This window comes from Pagrus pagrus, assembly GCF_965226575.1.
Source record: "Pagrus pagrus genome assembly, chromosome: 17".
NCBI classification, from domain to species: Eukaryota; Metazoa; Chordata; class Actinopteri; order Spariformes; family Sparidae; genus Pagrus; species Pagrus pagrus.
This window is the reverse complement of record NC_140201.1, coordinates 2,547,266-2,569,199: the sequence shown is the minus strand read 5'-3', so window position 1 is coordinate 2,569,199 and position 21,934 is coordinate 2,547,266. Positions and strand designations below refer to the sequence as shown.

At 41.6% G+C, this 21,934-nt stretch overlaps 3 protein-coding genes across 3 annotated transcripts; 2 read left to right on the top strand and 1 right to left on the bottom strand.

Moving 5' to 3' along the window:
* The first annotated feature begins 1,818 nt into the window (after positions 1-1,818).
* LOC311272505 (fibroleukin-like) lies at positions 1,819-6,145 on the top strand. Its single transcript, XM_084378958.1, has 6 exons — positions 1,819-2,989; positions 3,983-4,217; positions 4,851-4,985; positions 5,115-5,331; positions 5,517-5,712; positions 5,802-6,145. The coding sequence occupies exons 1-6, from the start codon at positions 2,378-2,380 to the stop codon at positions 5,946-5,948; spliced, it is 1,542 nt and encodes a 513-aa protein (XP_084235084.1). The 5' UTR covers positions 1,819-2,377; the 3' UTR covers positions 5,949-6,145.
* A 166-nt stretch (positions 6,146-6,311) lies between these two features.
* ndufb9 (NADH:ubiquinone oxidoreductase subunit B9) lies at positions 6,312-10,198 on the bottom strand. Its single transcript, XM_084379250.1, has 4 exons — positions 10,055-10,198; positions 8,736-8,928; positions 8,059-8,172; positions 6,312-6,688 (listed from the first exon to the last, which is right to left on the bottom strand). The coding sequence occupies exons 1-4, from the start codon at positions 10,141-10,143 to the stop codon at positions 6,557-6,559; spliced, it is 528 nt and encodes a 175-aa protein (XP_084235376.1). The 5' UTR covers positions 10,144-10,198; the 3' UTR covers positions 6,312-6,556.
* A 214-nt stretch (positions 10,199-10,412) lies between these two features.
* tatdn1 (TatD DNase domain containing 1) lies at positions 10,413-18,117 on the top strand. The gene is made up of 12 exons (XM_084380167.1): positions 10,413-10,510; positions 11,504-11,569; positions 11,657-11,706; positions 14,770-14,833; positions 14,952-15,095; positions 15,599-15,641; positions 16,343-16,428; positions 16,510-16,550; positions 16,743-16,819; positions 17,325-17,395; positions 17,673-17,799; positions 17,919-18,117. The coding sequence occupies exons 1-12, from the start codon at positions 10,429-10,431 to the stop codon at positions 18,019-18,021; spliced, it is 954 nt and encodes a 317-aa protein (XP_084236293.1). The 5' UTR covers positions 10,413-10,428; the 3' UTR covers positions 18,022-18,117.
* The last annotated feature ends 3,817 nt before the right edge of the window (positions 18,118-21,934 follow it).

Genomic DNA, 21,934 nt, shown 5'->3' with positions numbered 1-21,934 from the left:
TAGGCTGTTTTATGTTGTGTGAGCTAGAGCTCTTTAAATGTGTAAGATCCCCAATTATTAATTTGTTGTCATAATCTGAGTGACAGGTACACAACACAGTAGGTGTTTGCTTGTGGCCCTTTAAATGAAAAGTCCAACAAAAACAAAACAAATCATTTGTTATCCCCTCACCCTCGTGCTGATGATAAAGTTTTCGTAGTCCACAAAACATTTCTGGAGCTTCACAGCAAAGCAGCGTTGCAGCATTGTGGATGGAGACTTGATTTAAAGTGTAAAAAACAACCAAAAGAAAAAAACATGACGTGGCTCCATACAGCTCGTCCAACGTAATCGAAGTCTCGGGAAGCTCTGAGGCGTAAAAAGTGATTTGAAAAGACTTTTTATTTACACCCATGAAGCACGGTCGAATTACGTGTGTTGTGGTGTGAGCTAACACATTTAGCTTAGCAGCTAAAGTGAAGATTTGGCGTCAGGACGGGTGTAAATAATGTCTTTTTCATATCTGTTTGGCATCTGGGGACTTAAAATATGCAACACTGTTTTGCTGTGAAGCTCCAGAAATGTTGTTTTGAGAGCGACCTCAGTCCTCTGGACGTATGCGTTCGCAGCCATTAGAGGCAGAATTTTGGTTTTCATTAAAAACATCTGAAGCTTCAGTCCATCATGTCAGTCTGTTGTGATAAAGTCATTTCTTTATGTTGTTCTGTCTCTCTAATGGAACAAACCGACCCAGGAGGGTAAATATAAACCCATTAGAGGCTGCCACAGCCTTGAAGCTCCGTTCAATCCATTACAGACACAGATTCTCTCTCTCTCGTATGTTCTGGAGGAACATGTCGACCCGATGACATCGTGGACACAGTATCAGACCTGGAGGCACTTTATTCACCAACTCCTGCAAATAAAGTCTCTCTGTGCCTTTTTGATTTCACAGAACAAAACCGATAAAAACACGTTACACGTCAGCTTCTCCTCAGGTTTAATTAAAATACATTTTTCTTTAACTATCAAGTGAAGTAAATGTAAAAAGTAAAGTGTTACTGGAGAGTAAATATTGACATTCAAACACCGAGTTACTGTGTTTATGTCCTGTTACTCTAACTTGTAGTCATATTACTGTAATCCAATTATATGTAATCTATTACGTTTCAGGCCAATGGCTGCCAAATCCCTTTAGTGGATTATCAGGATAAGATGTCATACCTGGGGCTGAACACACACTCACACACACTCACTCACTCACACACACACACACACACACACAGTCTCCTGGCTGTCCTGATGCTTTTCCGTTGCGGTGAATTCACGGCTGGTGTGCAGGGACAGACAGGCAAACAGGTAGGTTCAATATACACAATACTACATCACATCAGCCAGTAACCAAAGTAGCAAACCAGTCGTTGTTAAGTTTATTGTCAGGTTGTAGCTCTGTGATTCTGCTGACGACATTCACACGCAGGATTAAATCCACTGATCATTTTTTCAGTCATAAATAACACTTTTCTCCAGCTGAAGATAGTAAAGAATTAGACATCTTAAAACACGTCCAGCACGTTTCTGTTTGTGGCACGAATGCTTCATCTGGATTTTGTTTGTGAGATATTTGGACCTTTCCTTTGAGCGAGCTGGGCGGGTTTGGATCCGGTTGTCATGGTCCTGTCATTTCTTTTTACTGGTGTTTTATGTGTTTCCCTCCTGTGTTCTTGTGCGCCTCACCAGCCTGGTTTCCCTCCACACCTGTCTTGCCTCTGTCTTTCCCAGCGTTAATCCACTCATTCCCCTCACCTGTGTTTCTCCACCTGCACTTCATCCCCTTGTTTGTCTGGTCTGTATTTAAGTCCAGTCTTCAGTTCAGTCTCTGTCGAGTCATCTGCTGGAGTCTTTCTTGAGCTCAGTGTGACGCTGGTTCCGGCTTCCTCATCCAAAACTTCTCTAATCACCTTTTACACTTCAAGGATTTAAAGGTTTCTTGGCTGACTCCTGTCACTGATTGTAACCCTGTCTCCTGGGCTCAACATTAATGAGACTTTTAAGACTCTTCTAGTCTTCTCCAGTGAACGTTGAAGGCCTTGCATCATTGGTCCAGAGCACAATCACAGAAACCTGCTCTGCGTTTAAAGGGATCCAGTCAGTTTGTGTTTGAATCACAATTATTTCATGAACTTCGTCCTGACTTGAATTTTGTTTTTGGACAGTTCTTCACCATCCTGAATCTGCACCTACAACTCCACACTAACTTTGGGACCATCAGATCGTTGGACTTCCTGCTGCTATGACGTCCACCACTGGTGTTGATCCAGTTTATGAAACTGATTCAGTGAATCCTCTCAAAGTCCTGAAGAAGAAACCAGGGAGGGCGAGTCGCTGATGTTTCAGGATGAAGTGGCGATTGGTTGTTCTGACTTTTGTCTTACTGACCGACTGGTGTTACATCGCGGCCTCTGATGAACACCCAGACGTTGGACATGATGAGGACGTCCACCCCAACACTCTCACAGAAACACACGGGGATGTACTGGACATGGACATCCAAACAAGCCGGGAGGTACCGGACACAAACACTGAGACAAACTGGGACATCAACAAGGACAACTATGAGGACGCTGACTGGCATCCACCTTCCTCGCTCCTGGAAACGCACTCCGACTTGCTCCCAGACGCCCCGCCGGTGATACGCATCGTTAACCCTGGTGTTGACAGCACCAACCAAACCTTCAACCGGACCAGTCCGTCGTCACAGTGCGGCGAGTACAGCAGCCAGCTGACGTCTAACGGCCAGTGCCGGCTGATGGCGACGCTGCCTCCTGTGCCGGTGGGAACGTCACAGAAACGCTGCCCGGATATGTTCCGCTGCACGGACGACATCTCACACTGGCTCCACGAGAACCAGAACAGAAAGGAGCAGCTGGACGAGCTGAGAGAGACGATGACCGAGCTGCAGGAGGAGCTGAGGAACCACCGGCATCGAGTCAACGCCCTGGAGATGCAGGTACACAGCTGCACGCTAGTTTACTCTAAGTTACTCCTTGTAGGTGAAATGGCTGTTTCACAAAAGGAAAGAGAACATTTTTGGGATTATTACATCACTTCAGACTATTTTAGAGGCGTCACGATGGCGAACAAAGTCAAAGGAAAGACACAAATTCACTCAGGGTGCCACAGAAAATGTTGGCATTTCACATTTCTCACACAGAAACGTTCAATTTGTACGTTTCATACACGTCATGTCACATTTGTACAGTACATGTCATATCAGGCTCCTATTGCATGCACATGAGCCAACTTCCAGGTGAGGAGCGTGATGACCTACGTGACAGGTGGCGAACTAGACGCCACCGTTTGTGATGGTGGAGTTTCAACATTTGAAACTTTGAAAGTTTCCGTGATTTGCAGAAACATACATTGTCAACATTGTTATGTCTCTCTCTGTCTCTTATCTCTCTGTCTGTCTTTATCTCTCTGTCTTCACACTCACTAAGTCCTCCTTAACCCTGAATGCTAACAGGATTAGCTGCAGGCGTTTTGGCCGGGGGCCCCGCATCCTTCTGAGCCTGCCTGACCCAGAGAGCATTTTTCTGGGCTGCAGTGTCTCCGAGCCGCCCCCGCTCAAGACTGCATCACGACTGTGTGACATGGGGACATTGTTCATGAGAAGTAGAAGAGGTTTTCCCTTCAGATTTGAGAATGAAAGCTACACAACAACCAGCTAAATTCACCTACTTTTGTTTGCTGTAATTGAAAAGTATTAATCTTGATACTTTTGATGACCATCTTGGTGTGACCACATGTGAATAAAACAAGAGATAAATCCTTCCAAGATAAAGACAAAGGAACAAAAGTGATCTTAGCTACTAAAAGTTAACTCGTGAGCAGCAGTCGCCATCTTAGTTTTCGAGGGACGTCTTGCGGGAGAACAACGACAAACCTCTCCAACACCTCCTGCAGATGAAACGGTCTCTTTTCTCCTCTTTCTGTCTCTCAGGGTGAAGAAGGTGTCAATCTTAACTCGACCTTTGACGAGCGGTTGCGTTCTCTGGAGTTGCGTCACGCCGAGGCCGACACTCTGCTCCACGTGCACTCGGCGCTGCTGTACGAGCTGCAGGCGCAGCTCCGCAACCTGTCGACCGTCGTGCAGCGCATGAGCCGCAACATGGGCTGCACGATCAACGTCATCAGAACGACGCCGCTGCTCGGCATGAGAGACATGCTGCCACCAGGTACACATGAGACAAACACAGCTGACATGGTGCTGAGTTGTGGCCGTGGAGCATTTCCTTTACAAAGCTGTAATGGGTCAACCACCTGTCAGAAATATTTCCTTGGTTTTGCATGTTACAAACTGTCCATTGCTGTTTGTATTGTGTCTGTGAAGAGGCAGGAAAGACGAAACAAAGACGTAAGAAGACGTGAACAGACAGAGAGGGAGGCTGAATGGGGAGAAAAGGCGTGTTAGTGTCTCGTATCTGCAGAGAGTTTCTTATTTTCTCACTTTGTTGCTGCTCGGGACGCTTTACCAACCCAACATGTGGCTATTTGACGTCCTGGGAATGAGACTCAACAATCAACTATCTTTGTGGTGCGTTCAGGAACAGCTGGGACAAATCCTACTGACTCTACCTTTAACTTTAATAGTCTTTGAATTATATTAATATGACGTGAGCTTCAGTTAGCTTTGACCACAAATGTCCTTCAGAGGGAGACTTTTTACTCTGATACTCATTTCAGAGCCTGTACTCTATTACTTTTACAGAGTAAAGATCTTGAATCGGTACTTCTACTGGAGGAAACAATGTGTGGACCGTTTCAGGATGCTATGTGAAGCCCTGTCTCTCTCTCTCTCTGTCTCTCAGATGGACAGTACATGTCTTCCTGTCAGTCAGACTGCGCCTCTCTGCATCACAACGGTGTTCATCGTTCTGGTGTTTACAACATCGTCCTGTCGCCCGGCACCACCCTGCCTGTCTACTGCGACATGGAGACCGAAGGTGAGACACACGCTGCGCACTTACACACATCATATATTATTTATTACCTATACATGTACAACTCATGTAGCTCATCACCAAAGTGGATACGTATGAATATAAGTGATTGTGAGTGTTCATGTGTTGCAGGTGGGGGTTGGACGGTGTTTCAGCGGCGGCGCGATGGCTCTGTGAGTTTTAACCGCGGCTGGTCGGAGTACCGTGTCGGCTTCGGCGAGGCGCGAGGAGAACACTGGCTGGGCAACCAACCGCTCCACCTGCTGTCCAACCACGGCCACTACAGCCTCCGCATCGACCTGCAGGACTGGAGCCACGTCCACAGACACGCCCTGTACCACACCTTCAGGTAGACAGACAGGTAGCGAGAGAGACTGAAAGTGAATAAACAAGCTGTTCTCAGATCAGATCTTTCTCTTCTCACTAAAATGTCGTCTCCAAAACTACAGACTGCTCCTTTAATCTGCCGACGCCTTCATCCTTGTAAACTGCAGGTAGAGGTCATGGTTTCTTCTTCTTCTCCTCCTCCTGCAGGATAGAGAGCGAGGAGAACCGGTACCGCCTCCATGTGTCTGGTTTCAGTGGAACGGTGGAGGATTCGTTCGGCTGGTACCACGACCGGCAGGGCTTCAGCACGCCAGACACCGGCAACATCTGTGCCGAGATCAGCCACGCCGGCTGGTGGTTCCACCAGTGTTTCCATACCAACCTCAACGGCATCTACTACAAGGTGAGCACTATCGCAGAAGATACCAGAAGATATAGTTGGACCATGCACAGAAGATCGTATGTCAAAGTAAAAGATTGTTTCTCCACCAGGGGGGGCGCTACTCTTTAAAAGCCCAGAACTTGCTCGGGCCGGACGGCATCGTGTGGTTCTCCTGGAAGGACTCAGACTTCTACTCTCTGAAGGCGGTCACCATGATGATACGGCCTCGCAACTTCAGGCCACGCTTTTCACCGTAGTGACGACCGTTTCTCATTCAACAGCCTCTAATGACTGCCGTCTGCCTCGAGCAGCTGCCACGACTAAATATGTATTCATCCGCTGCTGAAAATAGTCCCCAATAAGTGCATTATTTCCTCCTGCATGATTACGTCTGCAGAAAGCTTTTTTTAAAGACATTTCTGAGCCTTTTAACAAATAAAAATATATTTGCAAGCCACTTTTTAAAGGTGAATGTCTTCAGAAGGAACCAATCACAAGTCTGAGGTATCTAAAGTTAGTTGGACGTCTGGATACGGAGGATTTTCTTTGAGTTTTCAGTTGCAGTTGGCTTCAACAACATGCAATATTCCTCATTGTAGACACACACACAGAAACAAATGTCATCATACATTATTTATTGGAACAATTACAGGTCATAGTGATTCATCTACACAACTCCTCAAACTGACTACAGACGAATCAGTGTGAACTCAGGCAGGTTGCATTCTCAGTCATGTAACCTGCGCAGGTGAACCTCCTCACAATCGACTCTAATACAACTTTCTTTACAGACAGATGGATCAATAAGAGGTCAGTAGGGCTCCGTGCTCTTGTTGTGTGGTTGGATAGTTTCCCAGCAGGGTGTCTATGTGGGGCGCTCCCTGGGGCGGGTGACGTACTGCCACCACAGAGGGGGCAGGTCGCCCTCCTTGCGTGCAGGAGGGAGGGCTTCGGTCTTGAGGCTGTCTGCTCCGCTCTCAGCCTCCAGCTGGGCCACCTGGTACCAGACAGGAGGAGACAAAAGGTTTACGACTTGAGCTGCAGCCAACAATTCATAGATTATTTTTATCTCCACCGAGGAGGGTACGTCTAACCCGTTTGTTGGTTTGTAAGCAGGATTACACAAAAACTACTGAACATATTTCCAGGATAGTTGGATGGAGGATGCGTCTTGGCCCAGAATAGACCCAGTTAACTGTTGGTGTGGGTCCAGGAGAAGGGACGCATACAGGAGGGTCTTCTCACTTTCTTTAACGTTCCCAGACGGGGCCTTTTCAACATATTTCCTACATTTCTCAGGGAGTAGTGCATGGATTTGTTGAAAAAAAGGTGGATGATATCTATGAATGACTTGACCATATAAACCTGGATCTAGCAGATTTAAATGTATTGTATTTAATACTGGCTTAACTGAATTTAAATGGGACTGTTGGGCCTTCGTGGAGGTGTGTGCTCTGACTGCCATTCTGATTTTTTTCTTTGAAATGTCAGAGAGCAGTGAAAACGTTCAATCACAACTTCTCAGAGCCAAAAGGTGACCACTTCAAGTTTTTTCATTTTGTCCAATTAAAAGTCAAAAACCAACCAATCGAATTTAAGAAACTGGAGCCAACAAATATCTGACACTGTCGCTTTAAAAATCACTCAGCTCCGTATACAATCGTGTTTAATGGTCACTGTTTAGTTAGTTTCCATTCTTTATTTTAATTTCAAGATGAAATATTTTTTTAGAAAGCGGTACCTAAGTGACAAATTCTTCAAGTTCAAGCTGTAAGTGGAATTTCTGCTTCTAATCCTTAAGAGCTGCAACTAACTGATCATTGGCATATTCACATTATCTTGTTTTCTCAGTTAATTGATTTCTGTTTGGTTTATAAAATGTCAGAAAATAGGTTTTGCTAAAAAAAAAATGTGGTTATTAATTTACTGTTAAATTGACAAATTGTGTCATCTCTAACTTTGACACGAAGCTTTTGACATATTGTCATTAGTTTAATTAACCTCTAGTGCCACCTGGTGGAAACAACTGATACCAACTATTCCCTTCCTGTGAACTAAACTGCAGTTTACACAATGTAGCCGGGTGGAAAGTTGAAATTTTTTTTTCTCTGAAACTGCTTCTAATCAACAGTCCAAAACCCAAAGACTCTTCATTTACTATCATGACGAAGAAAAGCTGCAATTCCTTACATGTAAGAAGCTGCAACCAGCCAGTATTTGACATTTTGCTTGAAAGAAATTACAAAAATTAGTGGTGTTTAATTTTCTTTTGACTGACTTATCCATTAATTAATCGATCGACTAATTGTTGCAGCTCTACTGGTGGCTTTTAACACGTGTAGACAGACAAGATGCTGGACGGCTCACCTCTTTGTCCCAGCTCTGCATCCTCAGTTTCTTCCACTGCTCTCTCTTGGAGAAGTAGTCGGGGTACATGGCCTTCTCTGAGGGGTGCCAGTGGTCCAGCATCCACTCTGGAACCTGCAGGAACAGAGCAGAGCTCAGGACGTCCATCAGGCGTTAACATTAACATTAATTAACATTAACAGACGGTCAGCTGTTCCACATCATGATTTTCATCACAAATAAGTCAATGTGTTTGTTGCTAATAAGCTAAAATAGGCTGCCGGTCTGATGTTTGGAGGCTTTCACAAGGTGAGTTATAGTGTGTGATCTTTCAGAATATGTGATGAAGTTTTATTTGTAGTCCATGTTGATACAATTCAGTTGCACTAACTTCACATCTCCAGCAGAGGGCAGTAATAACTTGACAGTCAGTGCAGCACACATCACAATGTGTCGCACATTTTTTTTTTTTTTAAATATAGTTTGATCAAAACAGCACTCAGCTTTATGTAACAGAAAAATATAACGATGTTAAACTGTTAGTCAGTGGAATTTTAACACAGAAACTACTGTGAATAAAAAAGGGGGAACAAGGAGAAACAAATAAACAATAAATTCATATAATTATGCTCCGAAATTCCTTCTTAAGAAGAAGTTCATAGTCAGTATCAGGCGAGAGCAGCTGACGCCCTCCTCACCTTGTAGCACTCGTATCTCTCGTACGAGGTCCCTCCAGGAGAGTCGGGGAAGATGTAGGGCTGAGGATGCTGGTTGGCCCAGAACTCCTCCTCTCCCGCCTTCAGCATCATGGTGGCCTTCATCATGTCCTTCTCATTCTTGTTCTCATCGAAGCGAGCCCGCATCATGCAGGCGTAGAACCGGTATTTGTCTCTATAACAGGACAACAACACAACAGTTACGTACCTTAAAATCATTTTACTCCCGTCGCTGCAAAACATCTTGTGGGGAAAAAAGTCCCAATACAAACATTAAAATCTCACACACAAACAGGAACACCATACCCATATTTATAATTTTAATAAATAATCAATTTCTTAGTTTTGATCCGATTGATCAGTTTGAGGTTGTTTTTTTAAGTCAAACTTCTCTGATTCAAGGTGATTATCTTTGGATTGAGATCAAAACAGGACATTTGAGGACGTCACGTTGGGCTTTGGGACACTGATCTACATTTTATGGACGAATGGACAATCAGTGGATAAGTTACAAGAACTTTTACTTACACGGAAAAGCCAAATATATGTTGTTGTTGTTGTTTGTTTAAAAACAACACATAGTTGTGACTGTGCAACATGTGTCGCTTCCTTTAAAAAGGTATGAAGCTGTTTATTGAGTCAACATGTAGACATTACATTACAACTAGATCCCTTAATTAATATTATAAATGTAAAATATCATCAATAACAAAATCAACACACCTGTCATATCTCACCAGAGCTTGAGATATCTTATCTGAATCTAAATCATTATTATCTGTTAACTGAGTGTCAACAAATCAGGCAAAACCAGGTGTAAACATCTTGATATTGATGTTTGGAGCAAACTTTGGTGTTTGGGGTGTTGAGCAAATGACAGCTGCCTTTTATTGATAAGCAAATTCATACATAAAAAAAAAAAACAGTTTAAAGATTTCAGGCTATATCGATCATCAATAATCTAACCATCTGTCTGAAAAGAGTTAAGTTTAGCTCTGACTTGTATATTAACTGATTTGGACGCTAGCTGGCGCCCAGTAGTGTAAATTAGCAACATGTATTTGTCGACACACTGTTTAAGATGAACAGGACAGCGTCAGTGACACACGTGTTTGTTTGGAAAGGCTGAGCTGAGGAGGAAAAGTATGTTTGCAGTTGACTCGACAATGTTGAGGAATGAGTGACCTGGTTAGCAGTTAGCTTAGCTGTTAGCTTAGCAGCAAACAGACGCACCCGCAGCAGCTACAAACTGTATTTCCCGCCCTTCACCGCAGAGCTTGAACTGAGACAGCTCCTCTTACCTGAAGATGCACCACGACTCGAGGTGTCTCAGTGATTTCTTGTACAGCCGCAGCACTTTCTGCTGGTGAGTAAGAAAGGCAGAGGCCATTTTCGCCGTCCCCTGTCACCTTCTCGCCGAGCTGCGCGGAGGATTCTGGGACATATCGGCGACTGGACGTGAGAACCGTAAATGCATACAAAACGCGCAGGACGTGTTTCTTGTTTTTGTTGTTTTTTATGATTAGGAGTTTTGATACATGTTATTTTCACAGCTAACTCTAGGCCAATAATCTCTACCTTGTGACTCATCTAAAACCTTAAATACAACAGGAATAGCCGCCATTCAGTCATGTGCTTTCTCTGTCTGCTACAGTTATTACGGTATTGAAGCATTATGGGATTGGTGAGAGCTGCTGCATGTGTGTTTCTTCTCAGGGGGATTGCTCGTACAAACATGGCTCAGCACAAGTTCATCGGTAAGACACTTCTGTTTAATGACTAGATTAATGAAGATACAGATAAAGAGAAGGTGTAAGTGTCACTATATGCTTGTGTCGGCTGTAAACAGACAAGCCTGCATGCTTAGTTAGCATGGAAGCTAAGAGCTAACCCTGCTGAAAATGACAACACAGCAGTCACAGAGCTCTGCAGCTGTGCAGGGAGCTGTCAGATAGTGTGTGTTTGGTTTATACAGACTACTACTACTGCTATCTGCAGCAGCTACTGTGTTGGCATTAAAGTGAAGAATCCAAACTGAGTAATGAAGTATTTGTTTTAGCTCCTATCATTTGAAACCTGAACCACTGTAGGTTTATAGGACCAGGTGAATAGTTTGGTTAATATACATGCCTACATAAAATGCTTTCAGTGTCATGTAGTTACAAGCAACTGAGATGGAATGGTGCAAAACAAATCACACAGCAACACAGCGAAAATCTCTAAAAGCAGAACATATTGAAAATGGAAGAATAAGTCAGTTGATTAGATCAAGGGGAAAGTAATTTGCAACTTTTTTAGTGAAACCTTAAATTAACTTTTAGGTCATTTTAAAAGGAAGAAATCCAGATATTTTACTACATCAGCTTCTTAAAATGTGAGAATGTTCTGCTTTTCTCTGTCTGTTATCATTAGACGTTAAACTCTTTGAAGCTATGACATTGTTTTGACAGTTTATAGAATAAACGTTAGTTGCAGCCTCTAAGATAATGTGCTGGGAAAGAAAATAACTTAAATCAAATCTGCTCCATCTGGACAAAAAAGAGAATTGATGGATATAAAATAAATCTTTAAGTGTTGTTTCGGTTAATGACAGAGAAATGTTAGCTGCAACGTTAATGGAAACATATGTATTGTTCATAATGCTGCAGTAACATAGTTATTAAAAGAGAAGGACGTTTGTCCTGCGTGTTCAGCACATCGAGAAAGAATCACAACAAAATGTTTCCAGTACTGATAAACTCTCTTTGCAGATATTGGCGTGAACCTGACAGATCCCATGTTCAGAGGACTCTACAGAGGGAAGCAGAAACATGATGGTGAGCTACTACTTCCTGTTCTGACTTGTGAGTTGTTGAGACAAAGTTAGTCTGAGTCCAGCTGTGATTTTAAAATATTTTTGACAGATGACTTCAGTCAGATCGTCGACAGAGCTCTTAAAGTCGGGGTTGAAAAGGTAAGTGCACTCACTCGTGTTGTCATCTAAACAGTGGTATTGCATTAAAGGATAAGTACCGTTTTTTACAACCTGGACCTTATTTCTGGCAAAATATATGGTCATTTACTCACCCAGATAACTTTGGTGTCATTCGGCGTCGTTCGGACGAAATTAGATCCAGTGTAGCGGCGATATATCCATATAATGGGAGAGACGGGGCAGCGACACACAGCCTCTATATAACACATTATCTGCCACGAAACTAGTTCATTTCATCAATATTTTGTTATGAAATGCTAGCGCTATTAGCCTCTGAGTCCGGGCTCGTCTATTGTCAACATCCGGGGTCTGTAGGTTGAGCTACTACCTCTGACCTGGAAGATGTCGTCTCTGAGCTGCGCGCGCACCCGCGACAGCGCGGCTTGTTTACCTGTAGCTGCTACTGCTAGTTTGACCCCGGATGTTGATAACGGCCGAGCCCGGACCATGGATCTATAATATAACCTGGATATGACGAAGCCTCTCAGCAGGCACGCCGATTTTTTCCAGTGGCCACTCGCGGTATTGCAACAAAAAATCCCATGGGGCCCAGAAAGCATTTTTCCCATAAGCCGTAATAGTAAAAGAGAAGCCTGTAAAACTGTTCTCAGGACACCTCCAGCTGTCACCACTGTTAACTGCTAATCTTTCTATTCCATATTTTTAAGTCATGGACTTTTAAACCGTCACAAAGTTTTGTAAAGGCCAGAAAAGCCCCCCCAAAGTCTCATTTTCCATGGTGACGTCACAGCTGTGTGCGTGAACTCCCAAGCGCGGTCGCGCTGTGTCTCGGGAGCGAGGATGCCTGTTGGCTTAATGACAGCTCTGAACGGGGCTAAACGTCGTGGGAAAAGTGAATTAAATGACTCCAGGGTGAGTCTTTTTCAAGACAGCGTTGTGAAAGAAGTTTCATATTTTAATGGCATGTATTTTAAATGCAGTTCTAAAGGTATTTTGGCGTTAAATTACCCGCTTAATGACCGCATGTTCACTTACTGCCAGTGCCACTGCTGTGGAAAAGTCCAAAAGTTATTTACCATGCATGTGATAGTGTCGGTGATGTGTGTCACCAGGGTCTGATGACTGTTTAATATCCTTTTCATCCTGTCATAACGACCTTTTATTACGGTTTGAACCGTCTCAGTCTGACGGCCTGGAATTATGCAGTCTGCAGCAGAGCATACTGATGATGATGCAAGTATAAACTACAACGCAATTAATAATAAAGCTGAATAAAATAGAAAAATATAAGATAAAATGAATTAAGAAAAGCACATTTTACTTACGTAATGTCAAAGCATTCTCTATTTAAAGACAGTAAGAAACAACAGTCAACATGCAGTCACATGTTATTCTCTCACTTGGCTCTTACAAATTCTTTTTCTCAGGTTTGCAGACTGTAATCACAAATTATTCAATTTTTACTTGGGACAGGTTTGTTTGAGCCTTGAAAATATTTTACAATAATTTTTTATACATATACACAATCAACTTAATGCACATGAATAATGGCACTTGCACTTCGGTAGAGATATTTGTACTTTATTGGATTCGCACACAACATTGTTTACACATCACAGCAGCTCCGCCTGAAAGGGAGAGTCAGGACCCTGAATAGAGGGAGACTGGACATGCTGTATCACTTTGTTAGTGTTTGGTGGAACATGTGCCATCATTACTGTGTCTCACATGTGTAGACTGTAGAGCCATCAGTGTGTGATGTAGTTGAGTCACTGTGTTCAGTATGAAACACTAAAGACAGTCGCTCTGGCCACAGGCTCAGCTCTCTCGTCTCTGTGGCACCGTGAGTCCGTGGCACAAACGCGCCCCGTAACATGTAATCTGTTGTTTATGACAGATCGGACTACACAAATACACACAACACAACATGTATATGATAATCCATCGATCCACCGATTGACTTCGCTGAAAACAAATGCATACGACCGGAGGAGGGTTAGGAAAACAGCGGAGAACAACGTTTTATCTTTACTTAATAAAAATAAAACAACACAAATTAACCACGTGTAGTCTATAACCATGACTCTGAGAACATCATCGGTTGATGTGCGCTAAATCCATCATTTGATTGTGTAGATCTGTCCTTACCGCTCAAACTCATCCACAAGCACTCATGAGCGCGCGGCGCTTATCCAGAACGCAATTTGCTCGTTCTCATTGCCCCAGGGCATGATGGGAGGCCCCAGAGCATCATGGGGGGTGACTCAACTGCGCATGCTCTATGGGCCCCATAACGCGGAAGTAAACCCGGAAGTCAGAAACTTTTTCGGCGTATGCGCCAGGCGAGCAACTCCGTTGAAATCAACGGCGGCCATTTTCCGGTCCTGTATCCACTAATAATACATCCATGGCCCGGACTCAGAGGCTAATAGCGCTAGCATATCGTAACAAAATATTGATGAAATTAACTAGTTTCGTGGCAGATAATGCGTTATATAGAGGCTGTGTGTTGATGCCCCGTCTCTCCCATTATATGGATATATCGCCGCTACACTGGATCTAATTTCGTCCGAACGACGCCGAATGACACCAAAGTTATCTGGGTGAGTAAATGATCATATATTTTACCAGAAATAAGGTCCAGGTTGTAAAAAACGGTACTTATCCTTTAAAGATGGCGATGTTGGTTGGTTTGTGGAAACTGAAAAACAACTATCGGTTGGAATGCAGAGATTCATGATCCCCAGAGGATGAGTCTTAAGCCTCAACATGAAATTGACTTTTGTGGTTTTAAATTAAATGTTTCATCAAACATCCGACTGACAGAAATGATTCAGACATTTATGTTCCTCTCAGGACGAATTGTAATAACTTTGGTGATCCCCTGACTTCTTCTAGCGCCATCATCAGGTCAAAATTAAAAATCTGTCCAACACTAATTAGCAAATGCTTACATGCTACACGAAGGTGGTGAACATGGTAAACATTATACCTGCTCAACACCAGCACGTTAGCATCGTTAGTGTGAGCGTATTAGCATGGCTGTTTTTCAGACATGTAACACCTGTTGCTTTGTTACAGTTTATGATCACAGGAGGAAATCTTGAAGACAGCAAAGAGGCCCTCAAACTAGCCGAAACCAGAGGTAATGATAGCAATCAGTGCGATCAAATGGTTTTTGGTTTGTCTTCAGTGTCCATGAGGCTTCCAGGATTGTTTGTTCTGGAGAGTCTGCTCGCTGTAACTTAGCCTCTTAATTACAGATGAGTTTTTCTGCACGGTCGGCTGCCATCCCACCCGCTGCAGTGAGTTCGAGCAGAACGGAGAGTCGCAGTACTTCTCCGGGCTGAGGGAGCTCGCAGCAGCACACAGAGGAAAGGTGGTGGCCATCGGAGAGTGTGGACTGGGTGTGTACTGTTAGAAGAGCACTATATATAGATAGATAGAGAAAGAGAAAGACATAAGTAATAAAGAAGTAAAATATTGTAATGCTAAACAAAGGTTTTCTAATGATCAAATAGCCCTTTAACACAATAAACATGGTTTAACTAACTCAATGTGCCGCTGGACCACAGCAGTGATGGTGGCTGACAATGGTCCTCGGTACACCTGTCTACATATTCCTTTAAAAATCAGCCATTTCCAGCTTAAATAGTCATTTACAGCATTAAAATTGTCTAGACTTTATTTCTAATCAATTAAAGTTATTTTAATTGATTAGAATTGTGTGTTTGTTTCAAAAACAAGGACATTTCTCAGTGACCCTAAACCTTTGAGCAGTTTATCTTTATATAGAGTGTAAATATGTAGCGGTGTGTGTAGTGTACAAATGGTCCTGGTTTTAGAAGTTGGATGTTTGGGTTGTAACAAGTATTTCCATTGTAATGTGTGTATTTTCTTCTTGTTCCAGATTTTGACAGGTTGGAATTTTGCCCAAAAGAAACTCAACTGAAGTAAGTTTATTGGCTGCAACTATTTTACCTCTGACTCTTTAAAATGAGCCTTTGGCTGGTTGTGATGCCTCGTCACTGGTTGTGTGTGTCAGTCATAAAATCTGGACGGAGCTTCTGGGTCTGAAAAGTGAAACCAAGTGCAGATGTGCCTGAAACCTGCATTCTTCCCGAGGCCCAGCAGGGGGTGACTACACTGGCTTTAAAATAAGTCTGATTGTATTTAAGCTAATGAGAAAATTACCCTACTTCTCACTTGATTTATTACCTCAGAAATAATTTATTTAATGAGTTAATGGTCTCAATCTCTAGTTTCAAGTCTTCTCCAACACAGCGTGATGTTCATTCAGTTCATTATGGGCCCATTTAGAGTCAAATCAACAATAAAGCAGGGTATGCATCAAGGTGGGACTAACCCAACCCTTCCCTCTCGTCCATATAGGGCCACTTCTGGCTCCAAAATACCAAAATGGCTACGACCATAATGCCAAAATCAACAGTAATGGGTCCGTCCACCATTATACAGTCTGTGATGTCAGTGAGCTGTGAGCAGTTTAACCTGTAACTACAGTCAAAACCTCAAAAATACTCAGTCTTCAATGATATCAAACACAAAAAACAGCAAATCCTCACATCGAGTAAATCTTTGTTGGCCACTGGGACACGCTCGTCATGTTCTTCTCCCTCTTTCTGCTCCGAATCAGATACTTTGAGAAGCAGTTTGACCTGGCGGAGGAGACCAAGCTGCCGATGTTCCTCCACTGCAGAAACTCCCACCAGGACTTCATCGGTTGGTTCCTGCACCCAAAACCTGGTCGCGCTCATGAGAGAGATAAAGACATTCACTGTTTGTTTTCTCTGTTTTTGACAGACATCATGAAGAGAAACAGAGACCGTTGTGTTGGAGGAGTGGTGAGGACATGTATTTTATACTCTATACTGCTACTCTAAAGAAAACACTGTATAGTCTGATCCAGAATTAACTGTTTGGTGGAAGGGATACAAGAAAGTAATGTTCTTTGCTCTTTGTATGAAGAGTTAATACATGAATTAGTCCACTAGAGTTGCAGATCCAGTTGTTTACTGGTTACTCTTCACTTTCAGGTGCACTCATTCGACGGGACTGCAGAGGACGCTGCTGCCCTCATTGACCTCGACCTCTATATCGGAATCAATGGATGGTGAGAGGATTTTCCCCCACAAGACTCAAAACTGACTGAAAATCAGAGTCAGAAAAAAACTTTATTGATCCTCGAAGGAGAAATATGGTATTTAAAAGTAAAAGACAAAACACTGCAGCTGCTCACTTTGATGCGATGAGGGATTTAAAGGGAATTCAACCAGCTCGATCTTCAATGCTGGAATATATTCTTTATTTAAATTAACATGACTCAGTTTTTTAGGCTCATTTTTATTTATTTTAACTGTTGTCACTTGAATGTCGTTACTGTTCTGCAGTAATGTGAACAAAACTCCCCTGAGATTGAGTAAAAGAAACTGTCTCACAGGTGGAACAGGTTAATTGTTCAGTTTAATCAAATGAATTGGTTAAATCAAATCTGAACTCTAACTGAATGAGACGGGTTCATACAAATTCAAGTTGTGGCAAAGATCATTTCATTATTTAAAAGTATAATTAACAATGCAGAAATGTGAACTGTGTTTGTTGTTGTTTATATTTCTCAGTTCCTTGAAAACTGAGGCCAATATAGAAGCTATGAAGTCGATCCCCAGCGAGAGGCTCATGATTGAAACCGGTGAGTTGCAGCCAGTTTATTGTCATAATAATAAAGATATTTGATCATGTGACCACTGAATGGTCCTGATGTTCCTGTTAAATGGCTCCTGAGTTACTGCTTTAAAATATCAGGTTCAGCACAGTGAAGCTCTTTGAAACACTCGAGTCCAAGATGTCGGGTTGAATGCCTTCAGCAAAAGGATCTACATGTTTTGTGCGTTACATTTCTGTTGTTTTTGTGCTTATGATATTACTTTTATATTATTATATTATGTTATACATCTGGTCCGTCCCAGATGCTCCGTGGTGTGGTGTGAAGAACACTCACGCAGGCTCCAAACACATTAAAACCACGTTTCCCACGAAGAAGAAATGGGAGGCGGGACACTGTCTGAAGGACAGGAACGAGCCCTGTCACATCATGTGAGTAACATCAGGGTCAATTCAGTAGTTTCCAAACAAGTGAACATGAACGTCCTTCAGTCCTTAAAGCCCTACATTTCTAATAACTAATATATAGATTTTCTCTTTGTCTCTTCCAGACAAGTTCTGGAGGTGATGGCAGCAGCGAGGGAGGAGGACCCGATGGAGCTGGCCAACACGATCTACAACAACACCATCAAAGTCTTCTTCAACTCCAGCTGATGATGAACGACTGATTATTTTACTGTGTATGTGTGAGCGCCTGTTTGAATGATAAAACTTTCCCTTTGCCAAATAAAAAAATCAATAAGTCTAAAAGCTTCCTGTCTTCTTCTGAATTCAGTTTTTTCATTTTATTGTTTGTGTTTCATGGACCTGTAAATTAACTTCCTGTTGGTTTGGCCCTCCCTGCCCTTTGTCATTTGGATTTAACAGAAACTTAACTTATCACTTATTACTTAATAAAAACATGAACATTAATGAACTACTGAGAAAGTAAACATTTGCATTTACAAAGAAATGAGCATGGTTTGAAAAATCTGGCGAACATGCTTGTTGTTTCATTTCATATCTGTTAAAGAGTTTAGGTTGCAACATGTTATCACCTTAACTTAAATGGTTTTAACAAGTTGAAATTATTCCATTTGGAATAGTACGAGTCCAAGAGTCAGGAATCAATCAATCAATCATAATGTTATTGTCATTTAGCTGTACCTACAAAAGTGGTGCAGCAAATATTATAACACATATAACACGAACACATTTAATACACACAATATATAATTATAATAATTTAAACTATTTTCTGAGTCCTCTTTGATACACCAGCTGCTAGTTTTCAGTGTGAAGCTTCTACAGCAGAGAGAACCATGCACAGAGGTTCATGTTATGTGTTTGTGCCCCTGTCCAACGATCAAGGAAAAGGGTATATAGTTCATGTCTGTAACCATAATAATAATTGTTAGCTTCAACCATGATATTGACATTTTCTAATCTTAAACAAAGCCCCAATTTCCACTTTATCTGAATAAAATCCAGGAGTACTCCATTCCCGAGGGTGGTGGTAGTGCACCAACTTCCAAATCGGAAATCCTCTAAACTGGAATATAATATACGACGCATTCAATTCAAATTTGACTGAAAAGAAAACTAAATAGAGTACCCTAACTACCTCCTAGAAAAAAAATACCACAATATTTTTTTTTTTTGGCAATAATATATATTCTCAAATTTGAAGGCAAGTTTTCTTATTGGCCTCTCATTCACACTGCTCTACAGAGATGGTTCAGTGGTCGTACTGATCAGGGATGAAATAAATGACATCACAGACATCACATGCATAGCACCACGTTTCCCACGAAGAAGAAATGGGAGGCGGGACACTGTCTGAAGGACAGGAACGAGCCCTGTCACATCATGTGAGTAACATCAGGGTCAATTCAGTAGTTTCCAAACAAGTGAACATGAACGTCCTTCAGTCCTTAAAGCCCTACATTTCTAATAACTAATATATAGATTTTCTCTTTGTCTCTTCCAGACAAGTTCTGGAGGTGATGGCAGCAGCGAGGGAGGAGGACCCGATGGAGCTGGCCAACACGATCTACAACAACACCATCAAAGTCTTCTTCAACTCCAGCTGATGATGAACGACTGATTATTTTACTGTGTATGTGTGAGCGCCTGTTTGAATGATAAAACTTTCCCTTTGCCAAATAAAAAAATCAATAAGTCTAAAAGCTTCCTGTCTTCTTCTGAATTCAGTTTTTTCATTTTATTGTTTGTGTTTCATGGACCTGTAAATTAACTTCCTGTTGGTTTGGCCCTCCCTGCCCTTTGTCATTTGGATTTAACAGAAACTTAACTTATCACTTATTACTTAATAAAAACATGAACATTAATGAACTACTGAGAAAGTAAACATTTGCATTTACAAAGAAATGAGCATGGTTTGAAAAATCTGGCGAACATGCTTGTTGTTTCATTTCATATCTGTTAAAGAGTTTAGGTTGCAACATGTTATCACCTTAACTTAAATGGTTTTAACAAGTTGAAATTATTCCATTTGGAATAGTACGAGTCCAAGAGTCAGGAATCAATCAATCAATCATAATGTTATTGTCATTTAGCTGTACCTACAAAAGTGGTGCAGCAAATATTATAACACATATAACACGAACACATTTAATACACACAATATATAATTATAATAATTTAAACTATTTTCTGAGTCCTCTTTGATACACCAGCTGCTAGTTTTCAGTGTGAAGCTTCTACAGCAGAGAGAACCATGCACAGAGGTTCATGTTATGTGTTTGTGCCCCTGTCCAACGATCAAGGAAAAGGGTATATAGTTCATGTCTGTAACCATAATAATAATTGTTAGCTTCAACCATGATATTGACATTTTCTAATCTTAAACAAAGCCCCAATTTCCACTTTATCTGAATAAAATCCAGGAGTACTCCATTCCCGAGGGTGGTGGTAGTGCACCAACTTCCAAATCGGAAATCCTCTAAACTGGAATATAATATACGACGCATTCAATTCAAATTTGACTGAAAAGAAAACTAAATAGAGTACCCTAACTACCTCCTAGAAAAAAAATACCACAATATTTTTTTTTTTTGGCAATAATATATATTCTCAAATTTGAAGGCAAGTTTTCTTATTGGCCTCTCATTCACACTGCTCTACAGAGATGGTTCAGTGGTCGTACTGATCAGGGATGAAATAAATGACATCACAGACATCACATGCATAGCATCCGGGGGAACGATTAGTTGGCTAATGTTTGACTTAGTGTTACTCAAGCTGTTACTCGAGCCATCAAACATTTACAGACATAGTTACAGGAGTAAAGATTATGAACTTGATAGCATTTTGATTTTGATTTGATTAGATTTGGTTGTGTTAGGATATGATTATCATGCCATTGCTGCCAAGAGTGAAGTAAAATATATTGGTTTATGATATTTTCATGGTTGCAAACAAAGACAGTTCCCTGTTACATTAATGAATGTTTGACTATCCATAGAAAATGGTGGAAATTCTATTTTTATCCCATTGAGTTAAATTTACTTCCTGACTCATTACTCAACAGTTAATACCAGTCTGAAAAAGAAGAGCTGCTGTGGTGATATGGCAACATGTCCGATAGCGTGCAGCAGCACATCTGCTGCACGCTGTATCTGTATTTGTGGTTTGTCTTGCTGCTACTTCCTTGATGCTCGCTTGTTGAAAAGCTGACACACTCACAGAGAAACAGTGATTAAAAATTGAACAACATTCCTCTTTTTTCCACTGAAGTGTTTATGGAAGGTCCGAGCCTGTGGACTGAGACTTGAAGATGTTGAGATGCAATTTAATGCCACTTGAGTTAAAATGTCTGAGTTCTTCCAATGTGCTTCATGAAAATATGTTTTAATGTACTATGTCTCTGTAGGACCACGGACCCAAAACAATCTCTCAGCTGTCCGTAGAAGACATTTCACTACCGCAAGCATTCTGGGAGTGATGTATCTTCTGATCTTGGCTGGGATCTTCACGCGCTGTGAGAATTTATGTTCCTTTCTAAACATATCAGGCTCTAGTTTGTGCTCAGTTTTTATAAAGTTTTTCATAACTAATTAAATATTTGTAAATAAATAAATGTGCAGCATTAATGGAGTAATGCTTAAAATGTATATTTACTATTTCAATGAAACAGTCTCCAACATGTAGGTGCATTTAAACGAGCATCGAAAATTTGCTTTTAATGTTGTTAAAGCAGGATTATGGATAAAGCAGTCGCATGCACTAGATTAAATTAATGAGTGATTTTTAAATTATTCAAAGCTGCTCAATAGACCATACTCTTTAATATACAGTCCCACCCTCCACCATGAGCAAGTACTCAGCGACAGTGGCAAGAAAAACTGCCCTTTTATTAATTGTGTTTTAATTTCAACACAGAAAGGAACTTGACATCTCCATAACTTTAAATCAAAGTGATTTTATGTTGTTAACCTGCATTTTGTTTGGTTTCTGTTCTCACCAGATATTTTAGCCACGTTGGATAAACAAAGTTTGGTGACAGAAAGAGACCAGCTCAGTATCTCTCTGAACCAGGCACGAGCCACAATGATTAATCTCACTG